General features: G+C 52.8%; 2 protein-coding genes across 2 annotated transcripts in view; both read left to right on the top strand.

Moving 5' to 3' along the window:
- LPCAT1 (lysophosphatidylcholine acyltransferase 1) overlaps positions 1 to 2,207 on the top strand; it is a 46,269-nt gene extending 44,062 nt beyond the window's left edge. Inside the window, exon 14 of the mRNA XM_073891109.1 lies at positions 157 to 2,207. Within this exon, the coding sequence (XP_073747210.1) occupies positions 157 to 341 (185 nt within the window). The 3' untranslated portion in view covers positions 342 to 2,207. The remainder of the gene's footprint in view (positions 1 to 156) is intronic.
- A 15,715-nt stretch (positions 2,208 to 17,922) lies between these two features.
- The window catches only part of SLC6A3 (solute carrier family 6 member 3), a 37,918-nt gene continuing 28,676 nt past the window's right edge, over positions 17,923 to 27,164 (top strand). Inside the window, exons 1-3 of the mRNA XM_025866695.2 lie at positions 17,923 to 18,208; positions 19,531 to 19,662; positions 24,986 to 25,211. Of these exons, the coding sequence (XP_025722480.1) occupies positions 17,923 to 18,208; positions 19,531 to 19,662; positions 24,986 to 25,211 (644 nt within the window). The remainder of the gene's footprint in view (positions 18,209 to 19,530; positions 19,663 to 24,985; positions 25,212 to 27,164) is intronic.

Below are 27,164 nucleotides of genomic sequence, written 5' to 3' on the forward strand. Positions count from 1 at the left end.
CTCCCCTCCCCTGCCCCCTCCTCGGAGGGCCCGGATTCCAGCCCTACCTGAAGCCCACTGTGAGATCACAGTGGCCCCTGCAGGCCCAGGGACAGGAGCCCCCAGCTTCCAGACGTCTGCCCCCTGCCAACCCAGGTGCCTCTTCTGTCTTTCCAGCTGACTTCTGCAGGTTTGCAGAAATGTTCCCCAACTTTGCAGAGGAGTACCTGTACCCCAAACAGACCCATCCGGACAGCAGTGCACAGACACCCCTCGCTCCAACCCCCAACGGCTTCTGTGCGGACTTCAGCCCTGAGAACTTGGACATTGGAAGGAAACCTTTCCGTAAGAAACTGGACTAGGAGAGAAGGTTCTGGAGAGAGGAGGCCTCTCTGCGGCCCTGTCACCACCCGCCTCCGCCTGGCTGTGAGCCTGTTCGCGGTGGCGTGGCTCGGCCTCGCTCTCCCGCGTGTTGTGTGCGTGTACCGGCCTCGGGCCGAGTTCTGCGACACCCGGGGTCCTTCTGACCCTGTTCCTTTGTGGAGAGCCCGTGTGAGGGCGGGGCTTCGCCAGCCGCGGGGCCGCGTGGGCCCCCGGGGGACGGTCCCGGGTTCACTTCCCGCAGTCTTTCCTCGCGTCCCTGTTGGAGTCCGTGCCCGGCGGCTTGCGCACGTGGACGGGACTCCACATGCACACGCGACACGCGGGAGACCAAGACATGTCACGTGTGTTTCGATTCCAGCACAAGTTCTCTGCCAGCCTGTGTGGGGGTCACAGCATGGCAGAGGCCTGTCTGACTTTTAAACATTTCTATATTTGTGGGAACTCATGAGTATTTTATAAACTTCATTTAGATACTTCAGGAAGCATTCAGCATTTTTTAAAAAAGAAAATTGTTTTCTACGTCATTTTTCCTTTGAGGGCCAGAGGATATCTATTTATAGGCCCTTTTTTGATAGAATCCGAGGCTGTATGGGGCTTTGACTTCAATCTCTTTCTGGCCTCTCTCTACCAGGTACATTCCTCCGTCTGGGTCCGCCACACACACGCAGCCCAGATGCCTTTTCTGCTTCTTTAATCCTTTTCAAATCCCCGTCTTTTTTATAAACGTTACCAGCTTGGCATTTCTGTTACACATAAGGTAATGTACTTCAGAGCCTCGCAAATCCAGCCGACGCGTTGCGCGGCGGGGAGGTGGGTGAGTTAGCAGGGGGTCGCAGTGGGCAGCCCTGGCTGGTGTGCTGAGCCTCCTGGAGGCCAGCACCCGGGCGACGGGCAGGTCCTGGCGGGAGGCTGGCGCCCCACACTCTGCCGCTGCCCACCGGGGCCTGCCCGCCACCGAGCACGAGGCCGGCACCGGCCCGGCCTCAGGGAAGGCGTTGGGGCCGCCGCCCGAGTCAGGTGAGGAGCAGAGCCTCCACACACAGGAGGGGATGCCCTGGTGTTGCCCCTCCACGCCCGGAGCTCGGCCCGAGGCACCGCATCCTTCGGACACAATTAGAGGTCTGCTCTTCAAGCACAAGGACCACAGCCTCTAGTTGGGTCTGAAGCAAAGCCTCTGGTTTGCTTGGGGAAGAAAATTCTTTTGAATTTCTAAATGAATTGGATTTTGTATTTGGGCATCTCCATAGAAAGCGACCGCCAGGGCCGCCAGAAAAAATGTTTACAGACTTCCCAAGGCGTGCCCGGTGTGCGCTTCCAGCAACCTCCCGGAGCGAAGGGAAGGCCCCGGCCTCCGTTCCTGCACTGTGTCCGCCCCTCGGGGAGGCACTGCCCGCACGCATGCAGCCCAGATGCGGGCTTGGGAGCTCACGGTAATCAACTTCTAGCTGCAGAATGCATAGAAATTCATTTTTAGGAGAGAAAACATACAAGTGACCAATGAAGGAGGTAAATAAACTAAGATATTCTGAGGGAAGGGTCCGGCTCGCGGCTCCCGGCCTTGGCGTCTGTGGATGAAGGGCTTTTTTGAATGAAGTGCCACTGGGCATTTTCAGGAAAAAACCCCTGATAAACAGACTTGGAATGGATGTTTACTCCTGATCCTCTTCTGCACAGTGACTTAGTGTCAGTGGTGTTCCCAACTGTGAATGTATATAGTTTGGGAGGTAAATCCCTTTTGTGTGAGGTGGGGACGGAAGGGGCCCCACGAGGACTTGGGGTCCAGGGTGGGCACCATGAAACAGCTTTGGATTTTCAGTGGAATGAATAAAACATAGTCTTACCCACCTGAGGATGTATTTTGTTATGCGTGGCTTTTTATTAGAAAGATAACAGCAGGGGCGCTGGGGGCGCTCAGTCTGGTGAGCACTTTGACTCTTCATCTCAGCTCAGGTCTTGATCTCAGGGTCCTGAGCTCAAGCCCCACGCTGGGCTCCACGCTGGGTGTGGAGCCTGCTTAAAAAAATAAAATAAATAAATCAAAAAGAAAAGAGAGAAAAACAACAGCAGACATCTCTTAGGCCGTGACAGAGAACCAATCAAAATGGGGTTTCTCAGCAACTCACCCAGCATATTTGGAAAACACAATAATTGAAATTCTGTAGAAAAACCTTTCTTGATCTCAGAGGGAAGGTCTGGAGCAGTTCGGCATCATGGGACAGTGGCCGACATTTTAAGGCATTTTAAGGCATTCAGACTTGGATGGCTATTTGCATGCTGGGTTGGTTCTAGAATTTCTCTGTCAAACACATACACCTTAAACACACTTCATGAAGCTAAAACAAGACAGGATCTGGCATTCATTTCTCTCATCAAGGCAGTAAAAGGCCTAGAATTAGAAAAAATGGGGCCACTAAGTATTACAGTCCCCAAAACTAAAGGAAATAACAGTTAGGTAGCCGCTCGCTGCAAGAACCGAATATTACTCGCTGGTCCTGCTCAGTAGCACGTGGAGAAGCAGGCAGTCCTGAGGGTGCATGGCCTGACCCCAGCGACTTCTGTGCGTGCTGGGCTCGCCCACGTCCCAGGTGGGAACAGGCTTGAAGGGAACGTGTGCACGTGGGACGAGGAAGCTCCTGGAGATTCCATCGGAGACCGGAAGCAGCACAGGCATCCCTGCCCTCCCCGCCAGGGCCCTGCTGCCCTCCCTGCCTGTGCTAGTCCAACCGGGGCCCCAGGAGCCACCCACAGAAGCAAGTCAGACCCCAGCCCTTGGCACTGGCCATCCTCTCTGGGGGTTCCTGCCCCCTGACTACGCAGGACTCCCATCCAGCGGGTGCTTCCTCCTAACGCGATGCAACACTCCCTGCACCAAACAGGTGCTTTTTTACCTTCTCCCAAAAAATGTACCACCACGCGATCTTCACGTCCATCCCTGGGCAGCGTTAATGCTGCTAGTCACACCCCTCTGAATGTTTCCCACCTTGGAAAGTGAGTTACAGGATTTACCACCCACGCCGCTAATATTCCTACACAAAATACAGGGGAGACAAGAGGTGAGGGAGATGGGTGAACAGTCGACAACCTAGTGTGCGTGCTCTCGTGTGTGCACACCACATGCACACACACAGCAGGCCAGGAAGTCGTCCCCGTGGCTGTCACCAGCCGGGCCCTGTACCTGCTTATGGGGTTGGGACCCATACTTACGACTTCCTTCCCCACCCCCAGTGCACGTGGCCTCAGCTGCAGCCAGTCCCTCGGAAAGTGAAGGTTCTGTACCTAGTGGAGGATTCTCATTCCAACAAATGTGGAGCCTTTATTAGCCACAACCTTAGTGGAGCATGCCCAAAGGACCACCGGGCTCCAAAGAGAGAACAGCACCGTTCCCTGCATTCGTCAGCTTCCTAACACTCCACGTCCTGGTGGGTCTGAGCTTCAGAGCAAGGGGTCAGTTGCGTCCCCACGTAGGAACCATGATCTTAAAGAGAAAGAGCCCCAAGCTGCCAAGACTGGCTCTGGCAAGGAGGGCAAGCTGCTCAGGTGCGGGGGCAGCAGGCAGACCCGCTCCTCACCTCTTCGAGGGCGGGCCACTCGCCGCTCCGAGAGCACAGTCTTCTGGGACTCTGCCAGGCGAGCGGCGCCGGGAGGGGGCAGTGACTGCCACGTGTGAGGTGCTGGGTCTCCACGGAAATAAAACCGTCAGCCCTGCTCCCTGCCGGTCCACTGGGAGACTGACACATGGCAGCTGAACTCAACAGAGATCTGTCCCGTGGAGGAGGGAGGAACAGAAAGCCGAGGAACGTTTTCAAGACAAAGCACCAGCCGCCCCCAGTAACCGCTGGGTGTCAGAAGAGCCATCCCTGCCCATGTCACAGACGTGTGTTGTGCATGAAACCGCCCATGTATTGGTCCACAGCCCAAAGCAGAGCTTGCCCGTCATGGGCACCACCCCTTAGGACACGCCCCACGTTACAGGTGCCGTCCCCGGGCCGCAGCATCACCGGGTCCTCCTCCAGCCAGCAAGGCCAGCTGCTTCTGGGCGGGGGGGGCTTGGTCACAGTGGCGGACTCAAGTGCAGGCGTCCTTGGTAAAGCACACCCCTCCGCAGTGCCGTACACGATGGACAGTGGGGAAGGAAGCCCCTCATTAAGTCTGCAGATGGTGCCGGCAGAATTGTCAAGGGCAGAGAAGACAAATCCATTTCCTGAATAAGCGTATTAAAACGAGGACAGATCCCCCTTCGGTGAGGGAGGATCCAGCCTCACCATCCTGACACCCAGGGAATGGCACCACCCCGGGGCTACATCCTGGACCTGCTTCTGTCGGGGGAATCCAGTGTGAGCACCTCAGCCTGCGGCGCTCTTGCGATGTTGACCCGTGCTTCATCTCAACCCCCCTTCCAGCCCCACTCTGTGCAGTGTCGTTAAGCCCCCACTGGGCTGGCTGGGAGAAGAGGCGGCTGACATCCAGCCCATGTGTCGTGCCCTGGACCAGGGTCCAGAGATCAGACACCCACGAGGAAACAGGGGTGTGTGTTCCCAGTGGGGCACAAGCCAGGAGAACTGACCGAAAGAGATACTCAGTGTTCTATCACATGTGACTGAGTCCCAGAAAACGTAAGTCAGGGCAAAAAAAAATGACTTGACAAAATAATGGCCAGAATGTTTCCAAATCTATACTCAGACATCCAAGAAACTCAATAAGCCACAAGCAAAACAATGATAAGAAAAATACAGCAAGGCACATTATTAAAAAAAAACAAAACTCTGAGAGCCACTTATAAAGAGACAATCTTACAAGCAGCCAGAGGAAAAGCCAGAGAATGGCGCGCACGTGGAAAGTGGCTGTGCATGAGGGTCGTGAGCATGTGAAAACAGACGAAAATAGACGATGGTAAGTGTATATTGTAAGCCCCCCAAAGAAAACAAAAACATACAACTAAGAAGCCAATGGAAGAAGGGAAATAGGATATTTTTAAAACAATAATTTATCCAAACTAGGCAGGAAACTGAGAAAAAGGAACAAAGGACAGACAATACAGATAGAAAACAAACAACGCATGGTAAATTTCAATCCAACCATACTAGTAATTACATCAAATAGAGACTAAAAAACTCCTAAATCAGTTGGTAGACCAATTCTTTTCAGAAAACTAACTATATGCTATTTAAAGGCATACTGAAAATTTTTTAAAATGGAATATATCCATACCATGCAAACATAACCATGAAGAGGTCAACGTGGCGAGACTGATGTCCATCAACCAGCAAGTGAATGTGGAGACAAGGAGAGTCCCCTGCACGACCACCGGGGGCTCCGTTCAGCGGGGAGACACAAGAGTCCTAAAGGTATATGTATATGTACCTACTGACACTGCTTAAAATATATTTAGCAAGCACTGACAGAAGTAAACGGAGAAATAAACAAATCAAAAAATATAGGTGGAGATTTTAACACAGTTCTCTCAGTAATCAATGGAACCGGCAGGAGAAGAAACATAATTATGTAGAAAATTTGAACAACCCCATTTACCAAATTGACTTAATTGCTCTTTCAAGGGCCCACGAAGCAGTTGACAAAACAGACTACACCCTCGGCTACAGAGTACATCTCTGTAAACTTCAAAATATTTAAATCATATGCAGTATGTGCCCTCCTCAAAATGAAGCTGCACAACGTGAATTCTGCCCGCACTGTAGGAGCAGAACTGAGCTCTGTAGCCCACCAGACTGCACCAGGGACCGGGCATCCACCAAGGAGCAGAGCGGGAACTCCTCCCTGACAAGCAGGGCCTCCCTAACAACAAAAGCTGGTTAGATTCAGATTAATTCTTTTAAACTTAATGGAAGTTAATGAGTCCACAATTTTGCTTCTAGTCAGGAGGGACAAACCAAGACTGGGTTGACCCTCCCTCCTGGAACAAGCCATCAGGTAGAAAACACCGATGGGTTTTGCCTCAGCAATGAGGAATATCAGACCTGGACAAAACACTGCTCTGACCCAACCAAACAAAGCTTAAAAGCAAGACCTGGAAGAATGACCAGATGGTTTACAGGTTACTTACCTGTAGCCCCAAACAAAGTTCCAGAATATTTTCAGGAATGCAAAATTATCCAGCACTCAACAGGGCAAAATTCACAATGCCTGGCATCCAATCAGAAGTGACCAAGATGCAAGAAAGCAGAAAGATCTTTATTCAGCAGAGCCAGCCCAGGCAGTGACTGGAGTGAGGTCATCCGTAGACCAGGGTTGACAGCTTGTTTCACGACTCGACTGTATCACCTGCTCAGAAACTGTGGAGCCAATGTGCAACGTGTTCAGTAGAGAAATGAAAAATATCTTTTAAAGACACGAATCTGAATTCTAGAGATGAAAACTATAGTGTTTGAGATGCAAATGCATGGGTTGGGATTAAGGGTGGATTTGACATGGCAGAAGACGTGGCAAGTGATCTTGAAGATAAAACCATGCAAACTATTCAAAATGAAATAGAAAAAAAGAAGAAAAAATTTAACTCTACATCAGTGAGCAGTGGGACCTCAAGTTGCCTGATGGGGTCCCCAAAGGGAAAGGACAAAGAAAAAATATTCAAAGAAATAACTTCCTAAATTTGATACAAGCCATAAACCCACGGATCCAATGTGCTCATGAGCTCTAAGCACAGGAACCATGATGGAAACTATACCAGACACATCATAATCAAATGCTAAAAACGAATGGTAAAGAGAAAGTCAGCAGCTGAAGGAAAAAAGAGACATATTTCATACAAAGGAGCAAAGATATGCAGAAGAGCAGATATCTCGTTAGAAACAACACACTTTGTTAAAAGACCGTGGGACGACATGTTTAAAATAGGAAAGAAACAGAAGACTGCCAACCCAGAATTCCTTACTCAGCAAAAATATCCTTCAAAACAGAAATAAAGATGTTTTTAGATTTGCAAAAGCTGAAAGAATTCATCACTGGCAGACCCTAACTACAAGAAATGTTAAAATAAATACTTAAAGCAGAAGGAAAATGGTACCATTTTGAAACCTGATCTACACAGAGAATGAGGACCAGAAATGGGAATTACACTTCTGTTTCTATTATTTAAATCTTTTTAAAAGATGATTGATTGTCTAAAGCAAAGTTGATTCCATATTCTTGGGTTCACAGCATGCAGAGGCAAAACATCAACAACAACATCGCAACAGGTGGAGGGGTAAGCAGAAGTCCTCACAGGATGTGGCCGGTGGCATCAAGTCACTTGAGGGCAGACGGCGTCAGGCGCAAGATGCATACCACAAGCACCAAAGCAACCACTAAAGTAACACAACAAAGATGTAGCTAATGATCCAACCAAAGAGGGGAAATTGAATTTTACAAAACTACTCAATCCAAAAGGTGGCAGAAAAAGAGGAAATAGGGAACAGAGAACACATTGGGAAAATAGAAAACAAATAGCAAATGGTAGATTTAAACCCAACCATATCAACATTCACATTAAATGTAAATGATCTAAACACCCCCTCCACCCCAGTAACAGCAGAAACCGCCAGACTGGGTATAAAAGTGAGACCTAACATATGATGCCTACAAGAAACACCCTTGCAATAATAGGTTAAAGGGAAAGGATGGATGCCGACTTTACTCAAAAGGGGAAGTGGAGTGGTGGTTCTAACATCAAAGTCAATTTCAGAGCCGAGGTTATTAGGATTCAGTTCCCCGGGAGAATGGAATGGTCCTACGGGTGAGTGCACCTAACACAGAGCTTCACAATCAATGTGGCAAAGACACGTGGAGCCACAGGAGAAATGGGCTGGTCCTCACAATCACACCTGGGGAGCTCAGCACCTGTCTCCCAATCATGATTGGACAAGGGCACCAAAGTGTGTAAGGATACAGACGGCCTGAAAACAGTACAACTAACTTGACCTATTTGATGTTGACGTATCACCCAGTGATAGCAAAATACACCTTCTTTTCAAATGCATATGAAACACCCACCAAGATCAACCATATTCTGGAGTATAAAATGAGCCCCAATAAACTTAAAAGGATTCTAGTGTGTTCTCCAATGAAGAAAGCAAGTAAATTAGGAACCAATATGAGAAATATACCCAGAAAATAATAAAATATATACAGATAATCCTCAAATATTTGGAAACTAATTGATATTATATATAAATAATGGTTCAAAAAGGAAATCAAAAGGGAAATTAGGAAATATTTTGAACTGAATGTAAATAAAAACTTATCAAACTTCAGGAAATTCAACTAAAGTGGAACTTAGAAGGGAATTTATTGCACTGAATGCCTAAATTTGAAAAGAATTAAGGTCACAAATCAATGACAGCCTCCACCTAAAACAATCCCAGCAGGCTTTTTATAGAAATTGGAAAGTCGGTTCTAAAATTCATGTAAAAATGCAAAGAACCTAGAATAGTCAAAACAACTTTGGAAAAACAACAAAATTATATGACTTACATCACCTGACTTAAGAATGCATTACAAAACAACAGTAATCAAGACAGTGCTATACTAGTCAGCTCAGCCACCATAACAAAAATAACCATAGACTGCATGGGTCAAACCACAGCAATTTATTTTCTCACAGCTCTGGAGGCTGGAACGTCCAAGACCAAGGTGCTGTGCAATTCATTCCCTGGTGAGACCTTTCCTCCTGGCTTGCAGAGGGCTGCTATCTAGCCATGTCTTCACATGGCAGGCAGGGAGAGAGATCATTCCCTTCTTATGAGGCCACAGTCCCACTGGATTAGAGCCCCACCCTGATAACCTCTTTTAGCTTTGCCTCCTAAAGACCCCACCTCCAATGCCCTAGGGTTAGGGCATTCATCCATAGCAAGAGTGGAACCGACATCAAAATAGAGGAATAGGTCAAGGAAACACCCCAGAAATAAACCCACACATATATAGGCCAACTGATTTTTCAACAAAGGTGCAAAACCAAGTTAATGGAGAAAAGATGTCTTAACAGCTGGATGTCCACCTGTAAAATCATGAACTTTGGTCCATATCTCAGACCATGTTAATTTAAAATGGGTCGTATACATAAATGTACAACCTGAAATTTTAAACATTTTAAAGGAAAACTTGGTAGAAAATTGTTGTGATCTTGGGTTAGGTAAAGATTTCTCAAATACAGCACTAAAGAGCAAGATCTGAAAAGAAAAAAATGATTACTTACGGTTCATCAAACCTAACGACTTGTTTTTTGGAAGACTACAAAGAGAATGAAAACACAATCCAAGATGGGGAAAGTATGTGCAAAATACCTATCTGATAAAGGACTCATATGTGAAGCATGTCAAGAACTCTCAAAACTCAAGAATAATGTAACAATCTAATGTGCAAAATATTTGAACAGACACGGACAAGAACCCTGATGGCAACCACACCCAACGAGATTGCTAAAACATCTCCGTCACTAGAGAAATGACATGAAATACTATTACACACCTGTCAGAATGGCTAAAATTAAAAAGACTGACCATACTAAGTGTTGCAAGGATGTGGAGCAACTGAAACTCTTATGCACGGAAATGTAAAATGGTATAACCACTTTGCAAAACAGTCTGACAGTTTTTAAAAACAGTTAAACAGAATCTACCAGATGACTCAGCCATTCCACAACTAAGTACTTACCCAAGAGAAATGAAAGCATATGTCCATACAAAGACTTGCACGCGAGTGTTCATAGTAGTTGTATTTGGAATAGCCAAATGTCCATCAACAGGTGAAGGATAAATGGACAATGTTCTAAGTATACAATGGCATACCACTCAGCCATAAAAGGAATTAACTATTGATTCACACCATGACACAGAGTCATCTCAAATATGCTGAGTGGAAGAGAACAGATTCAAAACACAGTACATACTATATAGTTCCATATATATAAGATTCTAGGAAAAATAAACTAATCTACAGCTGGCATATCAGTAGTTGCCTGGGGATGGGGTGGGGTAAAAATGGATCACCAAGGGGCAGGGGGCAGTTTGAGAAGGATGAACACATTCATCATTCTGATTGTGTTCATGTTTCCACAGCCACACAAATAACTTACCAAACTCTACACTTGAAATATGTTTGTTATGTGTCATTTATAGCTCAACAAAGCTGTTTTTAAAAAGAGGACACTTTGGAGCACCTGCGTGGCTCAATCGGTTAAGCATCCACCTCTTGATTTCAGCTCAGGTCATGATCTCAAGGTTGTGAGATGGAGCCTGCTTAAGATTCTCTCTCCCTCTCCTTCTGCCCCTCCCACTGGTGCATGCATGCTCCTGCATGCTCTCTCTCAAAAAATAAAAAATAAATTTTAAAAAAGCAAGTTAAAATTCTGGTGAGGATTGAGTTGAATCTGCTATCAATTTGAGAAGAAATAACATCTTAATAGTGAGCCTTTCAACCATGAACATGGTATACCTCTCCACTAATTTAGGCCTTTGTAGTTTCTCAGCAATGTATTCTAGTTTTCAACACAAATGTCTTGCACATATTTTATGCATAACCATTTTGGTTTTGGTGGTACTGTAAATGAAATTATTTTAAATGTATTTTACAATTGATTGCTGCTGGTCTATAGAAATATAATTGACCTTTGTTATATCCTATGACCTTGCTGAAGTCACTTACTAATTCTAGTAGTTGTTCTGAGGATTCCTTAAGATTTTCTGCATAATTATGCAGTCTGCCAATTAAGATTTTGTCACCAGTTTCTTAATTTTCTTTGAAGTCTCTTACTATACAGCCCAACCATTAGCCAATGCCCGTGAGTCAATTGAGACCTCTCTCTCGCCCTCTTGGCAAAATAACAGCCTGATGCACTGCTTGATTATCTACCCACAAAGAACATTTCCCCTACTCATGCCTTCTGAGTGCCCCTGTAATGCTGCAACCTGCTACCTCCTGGTGGGGTCAGTATATAGTGCACAACACATGGAATCCATATGCTTCCTCAGGCAGCCATGAAGCTAGAGGTAGGGGTTAAGGGGTGGTAATTGTGCAACAAGAGTGGACACTTGTTCATGCAGCCTAGTGTGTCTTCAACACCTGCTCGAGCCTGGTTTTGTATAGATTGCTTCCATTTCATGATGGCAAGTTGCTGTCAATACCAAACTTTATGGGTTTGTGGGTTAGTTTATGATGGCCTGCTCAGGTTATGTGGTTAACCTGGAGTTCCATGAGTTTCTACTATGGCTCAGGAGCATACTTATTCAAAAGGAGAATAAGTATTTTCAGAAGAATATTTGGCTATTCTCCAAAACTCTAAGTCTCTGCACTGTGGGTCACCTGCAGAGGCATGCCAGAGGCTACACACAGCATCCCTATCTTCCAGAGATCTTTCACACCCCATTGATAATGCTAGATCCATATTTCTCAGGGTGGGGTGCCTGAACCAGCAGCATTAGCACCACCTGGGAACTCCTTAGAAAAGACAGTTCTCAGGTTCCACCTTAGACCTACTGAGTCTGAATCTCTGAGATTCAGATCTGTGAGATCTGTGTTTAATGCACAATAGAGTTTACTTAGGTGATTTAGATGCATGCTAAAGTTTGAGAATAATCCAGACTGTTGCAGAACCTTTTTTGCTCTGGGAAAAAATTGAACACATTATGGATAACTCAGTAAATGGGTCTTAGAAGCATTCCCAATTAGAAGCTCCAAAACCCAACGACACTCACCAGGTATGGTGATTCTTCCTCAAGAGTAGGATAGCCAGATGCAGCAAGCTATCTTTCACTTTGGATGTGTATCTTGACCCAGTCTCAAATCTCTGTGGACCCATAGAAACTTCACCAAGATGGCAAGCTTTGGAGTGTGTGTGTGTGTGTGTGTGTGTGTGTGTGTGTGTATTTACATTTATATGTATATATTTTTCCCAATCTCTAGCAAGCATGTGTCTTACCAAGGCATCTTGGTATTGTTTATTTCTTGCTCACCAGGTTGATTCAGCATGACATCAGTGGTGTAGGAGACCAATGTCGTATGGTGTGGACTGGCAGACAATAAATGTCTCTGGACTAGACATGACAGTGAGCTGGAGAGTTGACATAGTGCTGAGATAAGATGGGGGGAGGGGTGCTGTTGTCCCTGCCATGTGAAGGGAAACTGGTCTTACAGTCTTTCCCAATAATCATTGGGGTGGGGAGGCATTCACTGCACCAAGAGCTGCATAGACCAGGATTTGAGTTGAGTTACTCCAGTTAAAGAGATCAGCAGCTGAAGTTGGAGCTGAGCCTTGACCAGCAACTGCCTCAGGCAAAGCAGGTGGTTCTGAAAAGCTCTCTGGGAGGCTGCTAAAAATTTCACATCTCCCATCAGAGCCGACAACATGCCTCTGGGAATAGTGAAATAATGGCTTCCTCTTCTCTCCCAACTACCTAATCAGGTAGGAGTGTCTCTTATTGGCAGATTCTAACCTAGTACTGTATGGGGCAGGGATTCTAGGAGATAGACTTCCTAGTTTCTCCTTTGTGGTGCAGAGGAGATCTAAGAAGCAGGTGGTGGTGAGGCCAAGATGATAAAATATAATGCAGCACACATGGGATCCTAGAAACCAGGGTTCAGTGCAGGAAAGCGTTTGCAAGAGTTCCCAGAGTCATGGTCATAGGAAATGCCAGGACAAAGGCTGGGTGGCGAGACTGGAGAGCCAGCTATCCTTATGGGAGTAGAGGCAGGACCTCTAAAGCACCACTGCTCCCATGTTTTAACAAATCTAAAGGAGATTTATACATTTGTTGGACAGTTTGGAGTTGAATTAATGATAGGAACATGGAAAATTAACCAATGAAAATATAGGCAACAATTAACTCAAGGGACAACAAAAAAATTCCAAGAAAGGAAATGAGATCCTAGAACACTGCAGCTCAGTTTGAGTAACACAAACACCTCAGTATGGAACTATTATACATTGAGCGCATTCCTCCAAAATTCCTGGTGGAAGCCTTAACCCGAAGTGGCATGTATTAGAAGGTGGGGTTTGGGAAGGCAATGTGGTTTAGAATAAGTCATGTGGGTGGGGCCCCCATGATAGGATTAGTGCCCTTAAGAACAGAGACCAGCAAGTGTGCTTTCTCTACGTCCTCCACCCAGCCCCCCTCCCCCACCATGCAAAGACAAGCCAGGAGAGGCCCACCAGACCCAAACCACAACAGCACCCAGATCTCAGACTTCCAGCCTCCAGAACTGAGAGAAATAAATGTGTGTGTGTTTAATATATAGATCTGAACTCATCAGTTGTACCTTGGGTTCCCTTATTTAAAAGAAAATCTTTCTTTGGTGGCCATTTATTTCCTTGGCTTTGTTGATTAAAGCTTTATCATTGGATTGCCACTTTTTCTTTTTTAAAGATTTTTATTTATTTATTTGTCAGAGAGAGAGAGAGCACAAGCAAGGGGAGCAGCAGAGGGAGAGGGAGAAGCAGGCTCCTCACTGAGCAAGGAGCCCGATGTGGGACTCAATCCCAGGACCTTGGGATCATGACCTGAGCGGAAGGCAGATGCTTAATGGCTGAGCCACCCAGGCGTCCCTGCCCCTTTTTCTTAAAACCTGAGTTATGGAGCCAGTGTGGGGAGACACAGCCCCCGAGTTACAGATTCAAGGTGTATGTCACCATCTTCTGAAATCCCTGTCATTTCCCTGAGCTCTAGGGACTGAGTTGTGTCTCCCCTAAAATTCCTACGTTGAAGTCCTACCCCTCAATGCAATGGTACTGGAGGTGGGGCCTTCGGGAGGTGGTTAGGTCATGAGGGTGGAGCCCTCAAGAATGGGATTGGAGACCCCAGACAACTCCCTCCCACTTGCACCAGGTGAGGACACAGACAAGACCTCTGTGAACCTGGAAGGAGGCCTCATCAGATTGTCAATCCACTGAGCACCTTGATCCTGAATTTCCAGCCTCCAGAACAGTGACAAATTTCTTTTGTTTATAGGCCTCCCATTCTTTCTTATTTTTATTACTGCAGACACTGAGTCAAGGGCTCTTTCTGCTTGATTCTAATTCAGCCTGGAAGAGCAGTTCCTGGGCTCTCCCTGGGCAGGGGTCCTGTCTTGGACAACAGCGCGGTTGGCAGGAGGCTGTGTAAATGGCAGTGAGGCTGGAGTGAGTGGGGAAATGGCACTGAGGAGCAAGGGCACTCTGAGGTCCCCTGACAAAGGGACACAGCTTCCGTGATACTGCGGAGCAAGAGCAAGTGGTCCAGACGGGCTGGAGAGCGGGGGGACTGGTGTGCATGCCCCACCACCGCAAATGCACGGTGGGAAAATCAAAGCATACACAGGACGAAGGTTAACACCCAGGGACTGGGTCACCCGGAGGGCAAAGCCAGTGTGCGGTCACTCACCTTGACAGCATTCTGCACACCTCGGGATCCTGGGCCTTGTTTGGTGGCCTGTGGACTCCGTGAATGTAAAATCTTGTTGGCGGCATTTCCGCAAGAATTCCAAGTCTGTTCGGCCCCGGAGTGGGTATCCACCGCCCTGGCTTTCCAGACTGGTCCGAGAAATCCTTTTCCTCCGCACATCGTTCCAGCTCTATGGTTCCAATCATAGCTTGGGCGCTACAGGCAAAGTGGGGCGACCCCGCCGGGACACCGCGTCCAGCTCGGGGGCGGCGCACGGGGCCACAGAAGGACCTGGGCGACCATCAGGTGCCTGGGGGCCCAGGGGCCCTGGCACAGGGCCCGAGGAGCCCCGGGAAGGGTCCGGAGCCCGCCAGGTAGAGCAGGACAGGGATCGCCCCAGCGGGGACGGGTTTGACTTGAGGTTCCTCACCGGCCGCCCCTGCTCCGCGTTAGACTCGGCTGGGAGAAGCCCCCAGGGCGGCCGACAAGGGAAGGGCGGCCCTAGGGGGAGGGGCCGGTGCAACTGGACGGCTGGGGAGAGGGGTCCGCGCAGCAGTGGGACTGGGGGGGGGGGCGGTCGGCGGGCCCCGCTCAGCCCGCGCGCCCCAGCGCGGTACCCCGCGCGCCCGCCACCCCGCTCCCTCCCCAGCCAGCTGCCCCTGCGGGGCTTCTCTGTGGCCCAGCGCCCAGGGCTACCGGGCGCCCCAAGGCAGACGCCGCAGAGGAGCGGACCGCCCTGGGGGTGCGGGCGAAGATAAGCAGGGACACCTAGGCTGGTTCCGCCGGGAAACCACCGTCTCGGACCGGCAACTCCTGGGCCCCGGAGATGTCCCCGCTCCCTCGCGCTCGAGGCTCTGGGATGCTCGAGACCCCAGGCGGGTGAAGAGTTGCGCCGGCCTCCGGCCGCTGGCCACCGCCTCCGACAGGCTGTCGGGTCTCCGGGCGGGGACGCGGGCGCTGCCGGGGCTGGTCCTCCGCCCACCCGGGGCGGTACGGGGGCGGGGCCGGGGCGGGCGGGCGCCCCCGACGGCGGGAGGGGCGGGGCGGGCTGGCGGCACCATAAGAGCCCGCAGGCCGCGACCGCCCAGCGCAGCGGGAAGGGAGCCAGCCAAAGATTTTGCCGGCACCAGGCGGCGGGACCCCAGCGCAGAGACGAGGCCAGGGCGGGCAGGTAAGCCAGAGCACGGTGAGCCTCTCCCGCGCATCCTCGGGGCGCGTCACTCCCTCCGGGGATCCCAAGTCTGTGGCCCAGAGGCGCCGAGCTGGGGCGGGCACCGTCGAGGGCACCGCGTCTCCAAAAGTCGCTGGCAGCGGCAGCGCTCCCCGACAATGCCATTCACGGTCTCGAGGAGGTCGGTGGCCGAGAGGTGTGTGCCTGAGAAGGGGTGCGCAACTGATCGCGCCCCGGTGACCCTGGCCGGGCCCTGCCGGCGAAGCGCCTGGTCCCCCGGCCGCCCAGTTCCCTGGGCTGCGCGGGAAGGTGCGGTCGTCGCTGGGGTCCCCACTGCTCCAGTTCCCGGGTTGGAGCGGGCCTATGTGGCTGATTCCTCCCTGCTGAGCCAGATGCAGCACAGGGTGAGGTGGAGACATGGGGGGATTTTCTCAGCCCGGGCTTCATCTTTCAGGGGTTTGTCTGATTACGAAGATGGGGTGGGGTCCCGGAGATGCTGGGTCTGTGTGCCCAGGCTGTTGGCAGGGAAGGACCAGAGCGAACAAGTTTATTGGCCACCTCTGTTTCTCGTTCTGGGCAGAGCACAAAGCTTTCTGAGAGGCCACGTTTTGCTTTCTGTACTCAAACCTGGGTTCTGAGGCTGTGGCTTCAGGAGTTGTGTTGGCTCAGCCTAAATACTGAGTGTGCACTTCCCTGTCAGGGGATCGGGATGTACCTGCAAGGGCTCTTGTCAGAGTGGAAGGCTCACCATCCGTACAGCTCCAGCCCTCTCTGCTGGACCCCATTGCAGGACCGTTGCACCTGCTCTGCAGGCCCTGCAAAGCCGGCCGTTTTTCCTACATCTCAGGAATGCTGGGTTTGTCACAGGAGGTGAAGGGGCCACAGAGAAGCAGTGGGTAAAATCACTTATGTGGTGAGTTGTTCAAATGTGGACACAGAGGAAAATGATCTGGTTATGCTTTTGCTTCAACCAGGGTGTTGTGTGTGTGTGCGTGTGTGTGTGTGCGTGTGCACATGCGTGTGTGTACAGTTGAAACAATGCTGATGGATCTGAATATCAGAAGTCCTATTTGAAGCTGTCTTTGGCTGTGTCCATGTGTAACTCTGTTCTCCTTGATTGTGTTACATGGGGTTTTATGAAAGTATCTTGGAAACAATTCCTTGGTAAAGTTACTAAGTACGGAAACTCGTCTGCTCCCAGGTAAATCCTGCTGGTGCTCTGGTCTGCCCGACTCTTTCAGGCGGGCATGGGGGTCCCTGGAAGAAGCTGTCGGAATCCTTATCTTTAAACTTGCATTATTGTGGCTGATTTTGGTTATAAAAATTTGCTCTCTGCTTTTACTGCTGTGTGTAAAGAATACATGTGCACTGTCGTAAAGACTTACTTTTTTAAAGATTTTATTTATTTATTTGAGAGAGAGAAAAAAAGGGAGAGAACACAGCGGGGGGTGGGTGAGGGGTAGGGGCAGAGGGAGAGGCAGAAGCAGACTCCCTGCTGAGCAGGCAACCAGACACGGACTCAACTTGGGGCTTGATCCCAGAACCCTGAGATCATGACCTGAGCAGAAGGCAGATACTTTGCCAACTGAGTCACCCAGGCGCCCCAAAAGACTTATTTTGGATGCTATTTGAAGATTGTGAAATTAGTCCCTGGCAATGTGGTGAGGGTGAAGGTGACATTTTGCATTATTATTCAAAGCAAAATTGGAGATTATACAGCATTGCACTTTGATTGGTATGGAGAGGGGTGTGCCAGGGAAAGAGGTAGCAAGGCAGGTATTTGTCCTGAGGTTTTCAGGGCCCATCCACCCCCGGCCCCCACAAGATCTAGCCTGTCTCCTGCTGTCCTCAACCTCGGCTGTGTCAGCCTGGGGGCTCGGAATGTATTCTGCCCCAAAAACATGAAGGTAGATGCCCCCGATCTCTGTTCTTGCCTCCATGGTTCAGGCTACTAAATCGTTGCATTCCTATGTGTGTTTATTTTTCATGCTGGCTGAAGACCCAGGGCGAAGAAGCACAGGATTCCAAGGCTCCAGTCTGCCCATGAGTAAAAGCAAATGCCCGGTGGTACTGATGTCTTCTGTGGTGGCCCCAGCTAAGGAGCCCAATGCCATGGGCCCAAAGGCAGTGGAACTCGTCCTGGTCAAGGAGCAAAATGGGGTGCAGCTCACAAACTCTACCCTCATCAACCCCACGCAGACCCCCGTGGAGACCCAAGAGCGAGAGACCTGGGGCAAGAAAATCGACTTCCTCCTGTCCGTGATCGGCTTTGCAGTGGACCTGGCCAACGTCTGGCGATTTCCTTACCTGTGCTACAAAAATGGCGGGGGTGAGTCCTGCCCGGCCTGCATGATCCCCCTGTGCGGATGGGGGGTGGGTAGGGCCACCGCACTGCTCCTCACGGGCTGTGCAGCTCCTGACTCCGCCTTAGCAGGGCACACATTCCGGGGGGCAGGCGTGTCCACAGACCAAAGAAGCAGAGGGTCGGGCGGCCTCCTGGTGAATCTGCCCTCTGTAGCTGGGTGGTCCCTGGTGGTCGGAGGTACCAGGGCTCTGCTTTCTGTTTCCAAAGATGACTTTCGCTTTGGAAAGCAAATCCTCAAACGCCCACAGAATGGTGTCTTGGGCTGACTGCAGACGGTATTACAAGAGTGCACGGAGGCCCTCAAATTTGGAGTAGTGTGCCCTTGCACTTGCCCTGCTCCCTGAATGCAGCCGGCCCTAGAGCCTCACACAGCTGTGGACTTGAGGCAGGAGGCAGAAAACGAAAGTAAGAGACAGGGTCACCCACAAATTGAAGTTGAGGAGGCAGTTAAGTTGGTGCTCACCTCCATGAGTCCTCCTGCTGCTCACTCCCTGCGGCCTCCGTGACCCGTTAGTCCCTCAAGGCTGCAGGCGTGAAGGGTTTGGAAGAGCCTCTTGGGGAGGACCTTCCAGCACACCTGTTCTGAGGGGGGAACGCGAGGCCTGAGCGAGGGCAGTGAGTTGTACAAAGACCGGACTGCGGGTCTCCCTGCCTCCTCCTCCCCATCCCAGGAAGGGAGCCGTGACAAAGGCCCCCTCATCGGAGGCAGAGCCATGGGGCCCGGCATTTGGTGCCTGGGACAAGGTGTGGCCCCGGGAGGACCGGGCAGGACGCTGGAGGGATGCCAGTGCCTGTCCACCGTAGCCCCTGACCCACGTGGGCTCTGGAGACGGGGAGCGGGGAATGGGTGGCAGAACCCCCGTAGGGTCAGACATGGACCTCCGATCCCAGAGGATTTACAGCTCAAGAGGGGCCAACACTGCACAGACAAGTGCAGGGGCAGAGGCCGTGGCGGGGAGGGCAGGCGGGGAGGGCAGCTCCAGGAGCCAACAGTTGTGTGGCCAGGGGCCTGCCCTCTCTGCTCTGCGGTTGATTTCTCGACTTGGCACAGGGGATGCCTGGGGTTCAGCAGGGACGTGTCGGGGCGCTGATGACAGGGGGGCCAGGCCTGGAGGTCAGAGGCTCCCCCGCCCAGCCTGGGACTTCCCTTTGGAGGGTGGCCCTGCAGGGAGCTTCAGGAGAAACTGGTGGCCGCACCCGAGACATAGCGGTGGGATGGCTGCGCTCCAGCGGCAGCAGGGGGCCTTGCGCAGCCCGCACGCTGAGCCAGCTGTCCTGCCTCACAGGCGCCTTCCTGGTCCCCTACGTGCTCTTCATGGTCATTGCTGGAATGCCGCTTTTCTACATGGAGCTGGCCCTGGGGCAGTTCAACAGGGAAGGGGCTGCCGGCGTCTGGAAGATCTGCCCCATCCTGAAAGGTAATGGCCCCGGGCCCTCCTCACACTGCGGGCGGCACAGGCCGTGGCGGGGGCTCGGGGCTTTCAGAGCAAGCCCACCCAAGCTGTGTGCGTTCGGTCCCGCTCTGATAGGTCGCTATGCCCTTCGATATCCATGTCTGTCTCTCTCTGTCTCTGTCTCTCTCTCTGTGTCTCTCTGGGTCTCTCTCTGTCTCTCCCTGTCTGTCTCTGTCTCTCTCTGTCTCTCCCTGTCTCTGTGTCTCTGCCCCTGTCCTCCCGGTACAAGCGCACGTGCATAGACCCACTTTAATGTGGGTCCAACTGTAAAAGGCCGAGCTGATGGAGGACTCATGAGTGCGTGGCCTTGCTGACAGGTGAGGCCAGCCTGCAAGTCACGAGCGGTGTTGTTGGTGTTAGAACAGTAGATAGGATAAGCCTCCCTCTGCCTGTCCGTCGGCCCTCTACTCCCCCTGCGCATCTGTCACACTCTGTACGGCTGCCACAGGACCTGCCACAAGCTGGGTGGTCTAATCAGTGGACATTTGTTGTCTGACATTTCTAGAGCCTAGAGATGCAAAATCAAGGTGTGTTGGTAAAACTGATTCTTTCTGAGGGCTGTGATGGAGGAGCTGTTCCAGAACTTTCCTCTGCATGTGTCTCTGTAACCAGATGTGCTTGTCCTCTAAGGACATCTGTCTCCCTGGAGTAGGGCACGTTCTGACAGCCGCACCTTAACTTGCCCACCTCTGTGAAGACCTGTCTCCAAATGAGGTCGCTCTCATAAGTACTGGGCTTAGGACGTCAGCAAATGAGTTTTGGAGGGACATGAAGCAACCCACAATGTTTTCTGTCATCTGTCTATCATCTCCGGATCCATCCAGCTGCTGTCAACCAGCGGGTCTGTTACCATCTGCCATCAGGCATAGCACGTCTTCGTATTGTGAACCAACCGTCTATCATCTGCCTGTTGTCCGTCCATCCACCCACCACCTGTCTGTCTGTGTCTATCCACACTCATCTGTCCCTCATACGGACTACACCTCTGTTCTCTCGCTGGTTCCCTCGCCAGCTACCCACCAGCTAGCCAGCTGTCTAGTTACTCACTGAGCCCTCCCGTCTGCCACGGCACCATGAAGCAAACACACCTCGTGTTGAGCCGAGGGGCCTGCCCCGTGGCCAGCCCTTCCGTGGTCACCTCCCTCCGCCCTCACGAGAGTCCTGGGAAGGACACATACCGCCTTGTCCCCATTCTGGAGATCCAGGCACTGAGGATTAGCGCCCCTTTGTCAGGGGCAGGGCGCACTGGCTCCAGACCCATCTCACGCCCCACGTTCGGCCTCCAGGGCGCACCTGCCCTCCAGCCCACGCCGTGTCTCAGGAGCCCATGGCTCAGGGAGGGTTCATGGGGGGGGGACTGGGGGCGCGGTCTGGTCCACACACCTGGCTTCACTAGGAAAATGGTTCCTACAAGATCAGCCCTGGGATTTCCTCAGAAGTCCTTGAAACGTCAGTGTGTTTGGAAGAGAACAGAAGCCCTCGTAGTCTCCAAGGACACGCGAGGATGGGTCAGTGGTTCGTGGTCAGAGATGGCAGCTGATCAGCTCACAGCTGCTGCAGCCGGGGCTCCGCAGGGGGGCGGCCCCCCCAGCAGCGGAAACGCTGAGACTGGCCAGGCGTGAGGCCCCTCCCAGCGCCCTGTGCTTTTCCTTCTTAATGGCCTGCTTGCAGAATCCTAGGATGTCAGCAGCTTTTCCCTCGGTAAATGATTCGTGGGCCCCCCAAAATGGAACCATAGAGAGGTTCGGAGCAAGGCCAGATGAGTGTCCAGGTGCCAGGGGCTGGGTGTCCCTCTTGCAGGGTCACTCGCGGAAGTCGAAGGTTAAATGAGGTATCTGACGCTCGCCTCTTCCTCCGCGAACCCCTGATGGAGGGGTGCGGCAGGATATAGCAGGCCGCGGGCACCCGAGAGATGGCGCTTGGGCAGGGCAGAGGCGGGGCCCGGCACAGCGCAGGCCCCGGTGTGGAGCGCGCTCTGCAGGCCCCCGTGCCTCACGCGTGCCACTCCTCTGCCTGGAACCTGCGGGGTCACTGCCTTCCCCACAGAGGTATTACCCTCCGGATCGAGATGAAGTGCGCCATCCTCAGGTGACCCTGAGGGGCCGTGTGGGGGGACGACGGGCCCCTGCTGCCGTGTAGACTGCGGGCCGTAGCGTCCACCTCTGTGGGCTTTCAGGAATCCGGAGGATTCTGTGTGTCTGCAGCACATCATCTGCTTAGGGACCCGGGCCTGTACCCCCGCCTCACCGCAGAGCGAATCTGCCTCTTTCCCAAGCGCCCGCGGCCGGCATCGGCTCCTTCAGAAACTGACCCCACGCTGTAGTCCCGCGTCCACGCTCCACGCAGCCCAAGACAGCTCTTGTCCAGTTACGGAAACCCATCCGTGTGGAGGGCCGTGTCCTGGGCTGCGTGGCGCCTGTGGGTGGACTCTCTCTGTCTCCCTGTCCATCTGTCTGTCCCTGTCTCTTTCTCTCCCTGTCTCTCTCTCTGTCTCTCCTCTGTCTTTCCCTATCTCTGTCTGTCTCTCCCTGTCTCTCTCCCTCTATCTCCCTATCTCTCCCTATCTCTCCCCGTCTCTCTCTGTCTCCTCCCCGTTCAAGCGCACGTGTGCAGGACGCCCAGACTGATGGGAGGAATCTGAGTGTTCTTCGCGAAGACCTGGAGTGGCCCTTGTTGGGAAGGTCTTCCGCGGCTGGTGTCCCTGACGCTCCCCTGAAGCCAGCGTTGGTGCTGCTGGAGTGAACTGGCCCCGGTGGCTTGCGGGGGACTGGGGGCCCGCGCCCGCGGGGGCCCGAGTGCCTGCTTCACCAGGACGCCCCCGTTCACGGCCACGGCAGACGCTGTTTCACGCGTGCCGTGGAAACCCTGCCGCCCTGCCTTATGAATGTAAAATAATTATGATATTTCATAATCAACAGTATTTTACTGTGAAATACCAAACTCCTCCTCTTCCTAAAAAGAATTTAAAGTGGCTTAAAGTAAGACAGAGTGTACAGAGACTAACGTAAAGGTTAAAGGTTATAAAGTTAGTGTAAGGAAATACTAAGGAAAACAGAAACTTACGGAAACCAACGTTAAGACGTGACTGGAGCTCGCGCGTGGCCCCGGGCTCCCCAGGCGTCTGCAGGAGCAGGCCACATGGCCCCTGTTTTCATGGGAACGCAGGAGAGGGCTGAGCCCGCCGTCCCGGCAGGGGAACACTGTCCCGTGCCGGCCCGTGGTGGAAGACCTGTTTGGGGAGCTCGTGAGGCTCTGTGGCCCTGGGACAGAACCCAGAGTGACCCACTCACGCCCACCTTCCTGGGCGGCTGCGCCCTGCCCCCCGGGCACGTGGGCCCCTGGGGGCAGCGCCGGGGAGGCGGCGGCCAGGGTGCAGGGGGCCTCTGGTGCCCGGTGCCCGGCTGCCGGCAGAGTGAGCTTGCATGCCCTCGGTGGTGACCTTGTCACCCTGGTGTGAAGGTCGAGAAACCTGGCTGGCCTAAAGGGAAGGCTGTGCTCTCAGCGGGGGTTCAGGAAGGACCTGACGCACAGTTAGCTCTTCTGTCACACAGTGGACTCCGATCTGCTCTGTTGTTGGTTCAAAGGCTCCCTTGAGTTTCCCGTGTTCAAGCTGAGGTCTTGCACAACAAGTTCTAACCTTAAAATGGTTTCAAGTCAGGCATCCACAGTCAGCCACTGCCAGGGAAAACCTTCTGTGATGCTCTTCCTGACAACATGGCCCCCGGGAACACGGCTCCCCAGGAACACAGCTCCCCGACGACATGGCTCCCCGGGAACACGGCTGCCTGGGCGCGTTTACTGTGAATCACAGCTGAGCCTCCGTCCTGAGGAACTCAGTGAGCAGAATTGCGATGTTGCTTTCTTTAATGCTGACCACTTGCACACTGGAGAGGGCCTTCCAAAGAAAACTGTTGTGTTCTCATCATCACGGCTACGGCACACGTTTTCCAAGAGGGTTTATGTACCAGGCCTGTTTTATTTCTAGGGCACTCCTGATAGGGGACCTGTTTAATACATAAGCACAAAGAAATTTTAGTGCTTCTCTTTTTGCTTTCAGGGTAGGAAGAGAACTCTAGTGATGCCCTGAGCATGAAGATTGCTTCTCCTCAGGGTTATGTCCATAAAAGACACCCCAAGCCGCTTCCTATAAACATCACCTTGAAGGCATGCTCCACCCACCGCCACGGCCCCAGCCACAAGTGGGCAAGACGGGCATAGCACCTAACCAGGCTTTAATAAAGCAAACCAAAGCTCCAGTCCGAAAAAATCCTATCCACAATGCCAAGAAGGAAGCTGAAAAGAGCTGTGCGTGGAGCCTGATGAAGGAGCTTATCTAGTGTTGAGCACAAGGGCTCCTTGGCCAGTGGGAGAAGGCCAGACCCACCTGCCCCCAGTCAGGATGGCACAGCCCCAAAGACTGCTTACCACTCTGCCCTAGGTCACCGGGAGCCAGGAGCCCCTCGATGACTGATCCCAAATTCCAGGTTTTGTGATCCTGGAAAGGTCACCCCGAGAGGTCCTGGTTTGCTTTAGGAGACTCTGGACAGTCATGCATGACCCCAGCTGAACCTGGACGGTCAGGCATGGCCCTGTGTGACTTTGGGTGGCTCTAGGTAGCTGTGAATGAACCCAGATGATTCTGTTTGCCCTGGATAGTCTTGAGGGGGTATGAGCAGCTATGAGTGACCATCAGTGTCTCTGAATGGCTCTGGGTAGCTGTGGGTGGCCATGGAGGACCAGAGTTTCCAAGGACCGTTGGTGACCCTGGGTGGCTCTGGGAGATACTGGGTCTTCCTGGGTGGCTGTGGATGTTGCTGGGTGACTCTGAGTGGTTTGGGGTGGTCTGTTTGCTCTTCATGGTGCTGTGTATTCTGGGTGTCCCTGATGGTCCTGAGTGGTGCTGGGAGGCAGTAGATGATTCTGATGGTTTTGCATGGCCTGGGGGCCCCGGATGACCTTGGTTGATGCCGAGTGGCTGCAAGTGGTAGTGGATGGCGACAGATGGCCCTCAGTCACCCTGTATGTTCGTGGGTGACCTGGTTCTACCAAGGTGGCCCTAGGTGACCCTGCATGTCTCTGAGTGCACACAGATGGCCATGGGTGGTTTGGGGGGTTGGGTGCAGCCCCTTGTCTGGGATCGTGGCATGAAGTCTGGCACCTGAGCTCTCACTGGTTGTCTCTGGGTGTGCAGAGACGTGGTCTGGTTTCCAGTGTCCGCGTGCAGCCAGCACGGGTCCGGGAAGGCGGGTGGGCGCCTTGCTGACAGCGCTCTGCTCTCCCGCCCCAGGCGTGGGCTTCACGGTCATTCTCATCTCGCTCTACGTGGGTTTCTTCTACAACGTCATCATCGCCTGGGCGCTGCACTACTTCTTCTCGTCCTTCACCGTGGAGCTGCCGTGGGTCCACTGCAACAACACGTGGAACAGCCCCAACTGCTCAGAGGCACGCACCAGCAACTCCAGCTCTGGCCCTGACCACACCTTCCGCACCACGCCCGCCACCGAGTACTTCGAGTAAGTGGGGGTCCGATGCCACGGCACGCGCTGGGCTCGCAGGCCGTGGTAAGGGAGGGACACGCCCCGCGAGCGTGTGCTGAGGGCCCCTGTCCCGTGGCCACGCTCTACGCCTCTGGGTTCTTGGCGTGCAGTCCTGAATCCCACTCTTGGAGGGGGGTCCTCGGCTGCGGTGGACAGAGCTGCCTGGAAGGAAGGTGGGCCGCCTGCAGTGTGGGCTGGGCTCTGCCGGCTCCGTTCTCCCGCCCCGCCTCTGCCGGCAGAAAACACTCTCCAGCCTCCTGAACAGACCGGGCCTACCAACCCCCACTGTTGCTTTTCCCGAGAAGTTCCTTTCCTTTTACAAACCCAGCATCCATTCTTGCGTGAGTCCCTCCTTGGGCCCCACATCCAGTGGCCTTCCTGGGGCCCTGCCCTTCTCCACATCCCATGCCATGTGCGCCCATGGCCTGCGGTGCGGCTCTCCCCGAGTCTGTTCTTCTCTGGTGCTCTCAGGCCGGCTCTTACCCCCCGTCCTCGCCCCCCACTCAGGGGACAGAGGCTGGAAGGGCCGTCAGTGTCCCTGTGGGTGCGTCATTTCTCCTCAGAATCTGGACGCTTGCTGAGGAGCTCTCCCGAAACGACGCTGAACCTGGCCATTGAGTAATGCGCAGTCCTCACGCGGACGCGTTCATAAATGTGCGTGGGGCCCAGGGGCTCTGGAAGACCCCCCCCCCAGGTCCCTGGTGGCTCGGGCACTCACTGTCCTGATGCAGCTTCCCGCGGGATGATCGCAGGTGACTACGGGCGTCACGCTGACAGTCAAATTTCCCGTCCACGGGGACGTTTCTCGTGAGGGCACCTCTCACTTACCCACATTCTGTTCATGTTTATATGCAAATGAGTCCACTTAACAACTTAGCAAAAGGAACTTGCACCAACAAAACTAGAACAGTTCTGGTCTAACGGCAAATAGGCACGTTTGCCAACCTTGTTTGGAGTTAGAAAACCGTGTCCTCCTGGGAGGAGCCAGGACTCGGGCACGTGGACAGGCACGCCCGCCGCCTCCCGATGAACTGCTTTTATCCTCAGACGGTTCAAGGAGGCCTTTCCTGAGAGGAGGGGGCCGTCCCACCCCTGGCCCCCGTCCCTGTGCTGCCAGGGCTCCTGTCCTGTGGCTGCGGAGAGATGCTGCCGGCAGGGGGCGGGCGTTGGGTGGTGGGTGTTCACGGGACCGGCAGACACGCAGCACCTGGAATGAAACTGTGTTTCAGACCCTGAGGATCTGAATGCTTTGTTCCGTGGTTCTGTGCCCCGTGTGGGCACCGTATCTCCGTGGCGGAAAGTGGCATGGAGGGGCAGGAACGTGGGAGACAGGTTTGGAGTGTCTGGAGGTGCAGCTGGGAGGGTGGGTGGTTTCCTTGAGCCGTGGTCAGGACGAGTGTGGTCGGCACGAGTGATGGTCATGTGCCACAGGATGTGCTTGTGTTTTCAGGAAGATGTCGTTGGTTTGCAAGCGGAGGAGAGTGGACGTGTGTGAGGAGGACGTGGAAGGGAAAGAGGGGGCTCGCAGGGGGGCCGCGAGCCTCGCGGGGAGCTCTCAGGAGGGGTGGGCTGGTTTCGGAGGCCGGCCCGGGGGGGGGGGGGTCCGCAGCTGTGGAGAAACAGAGAGGCAGGGAAGTTTACAGTGTGTGGATGGGACTCTTAACGTGATGAGCAGGCCAGAATTGTCCAGATAAAGAGAAGTCGAGTTTGCTGTTCTTAGGGGTGAAAAACACCACACGGCTTGCCGCTGAGCTGAGATGCCGCTGCATCTCCCAAATTTAATAGTGTCTCACTGACGGGTCGTGCCTGGGCTACGTGTGCCCTCACCCCTGTGGCCCAGTGCTCAGCTTGGCCGTGATCAGAGGGAAGGGCTCTGCAGGTGCAGACACGGTCGTGGATGAGCACCTGGGGGCCTGTGGTCAAGTCCCC

Source organism: Callorhinus ursinus, unplaced genomic scaffold (genome assembly GCF_003265705.2).
Source record: "Callorhinus ursinus isolate GAN/ISIS: 27379988/994484 unplaced genomic scaffold, GSC_fseal_2.0 scaffold3, whole genome shotgun sequence".
Taxonomy (NCBI): Eukaryota; Metazoa; Chordata; class Mammalia; order Carnivora; family Otariidae; genus Callorhinus; species Callorhinus ursinus.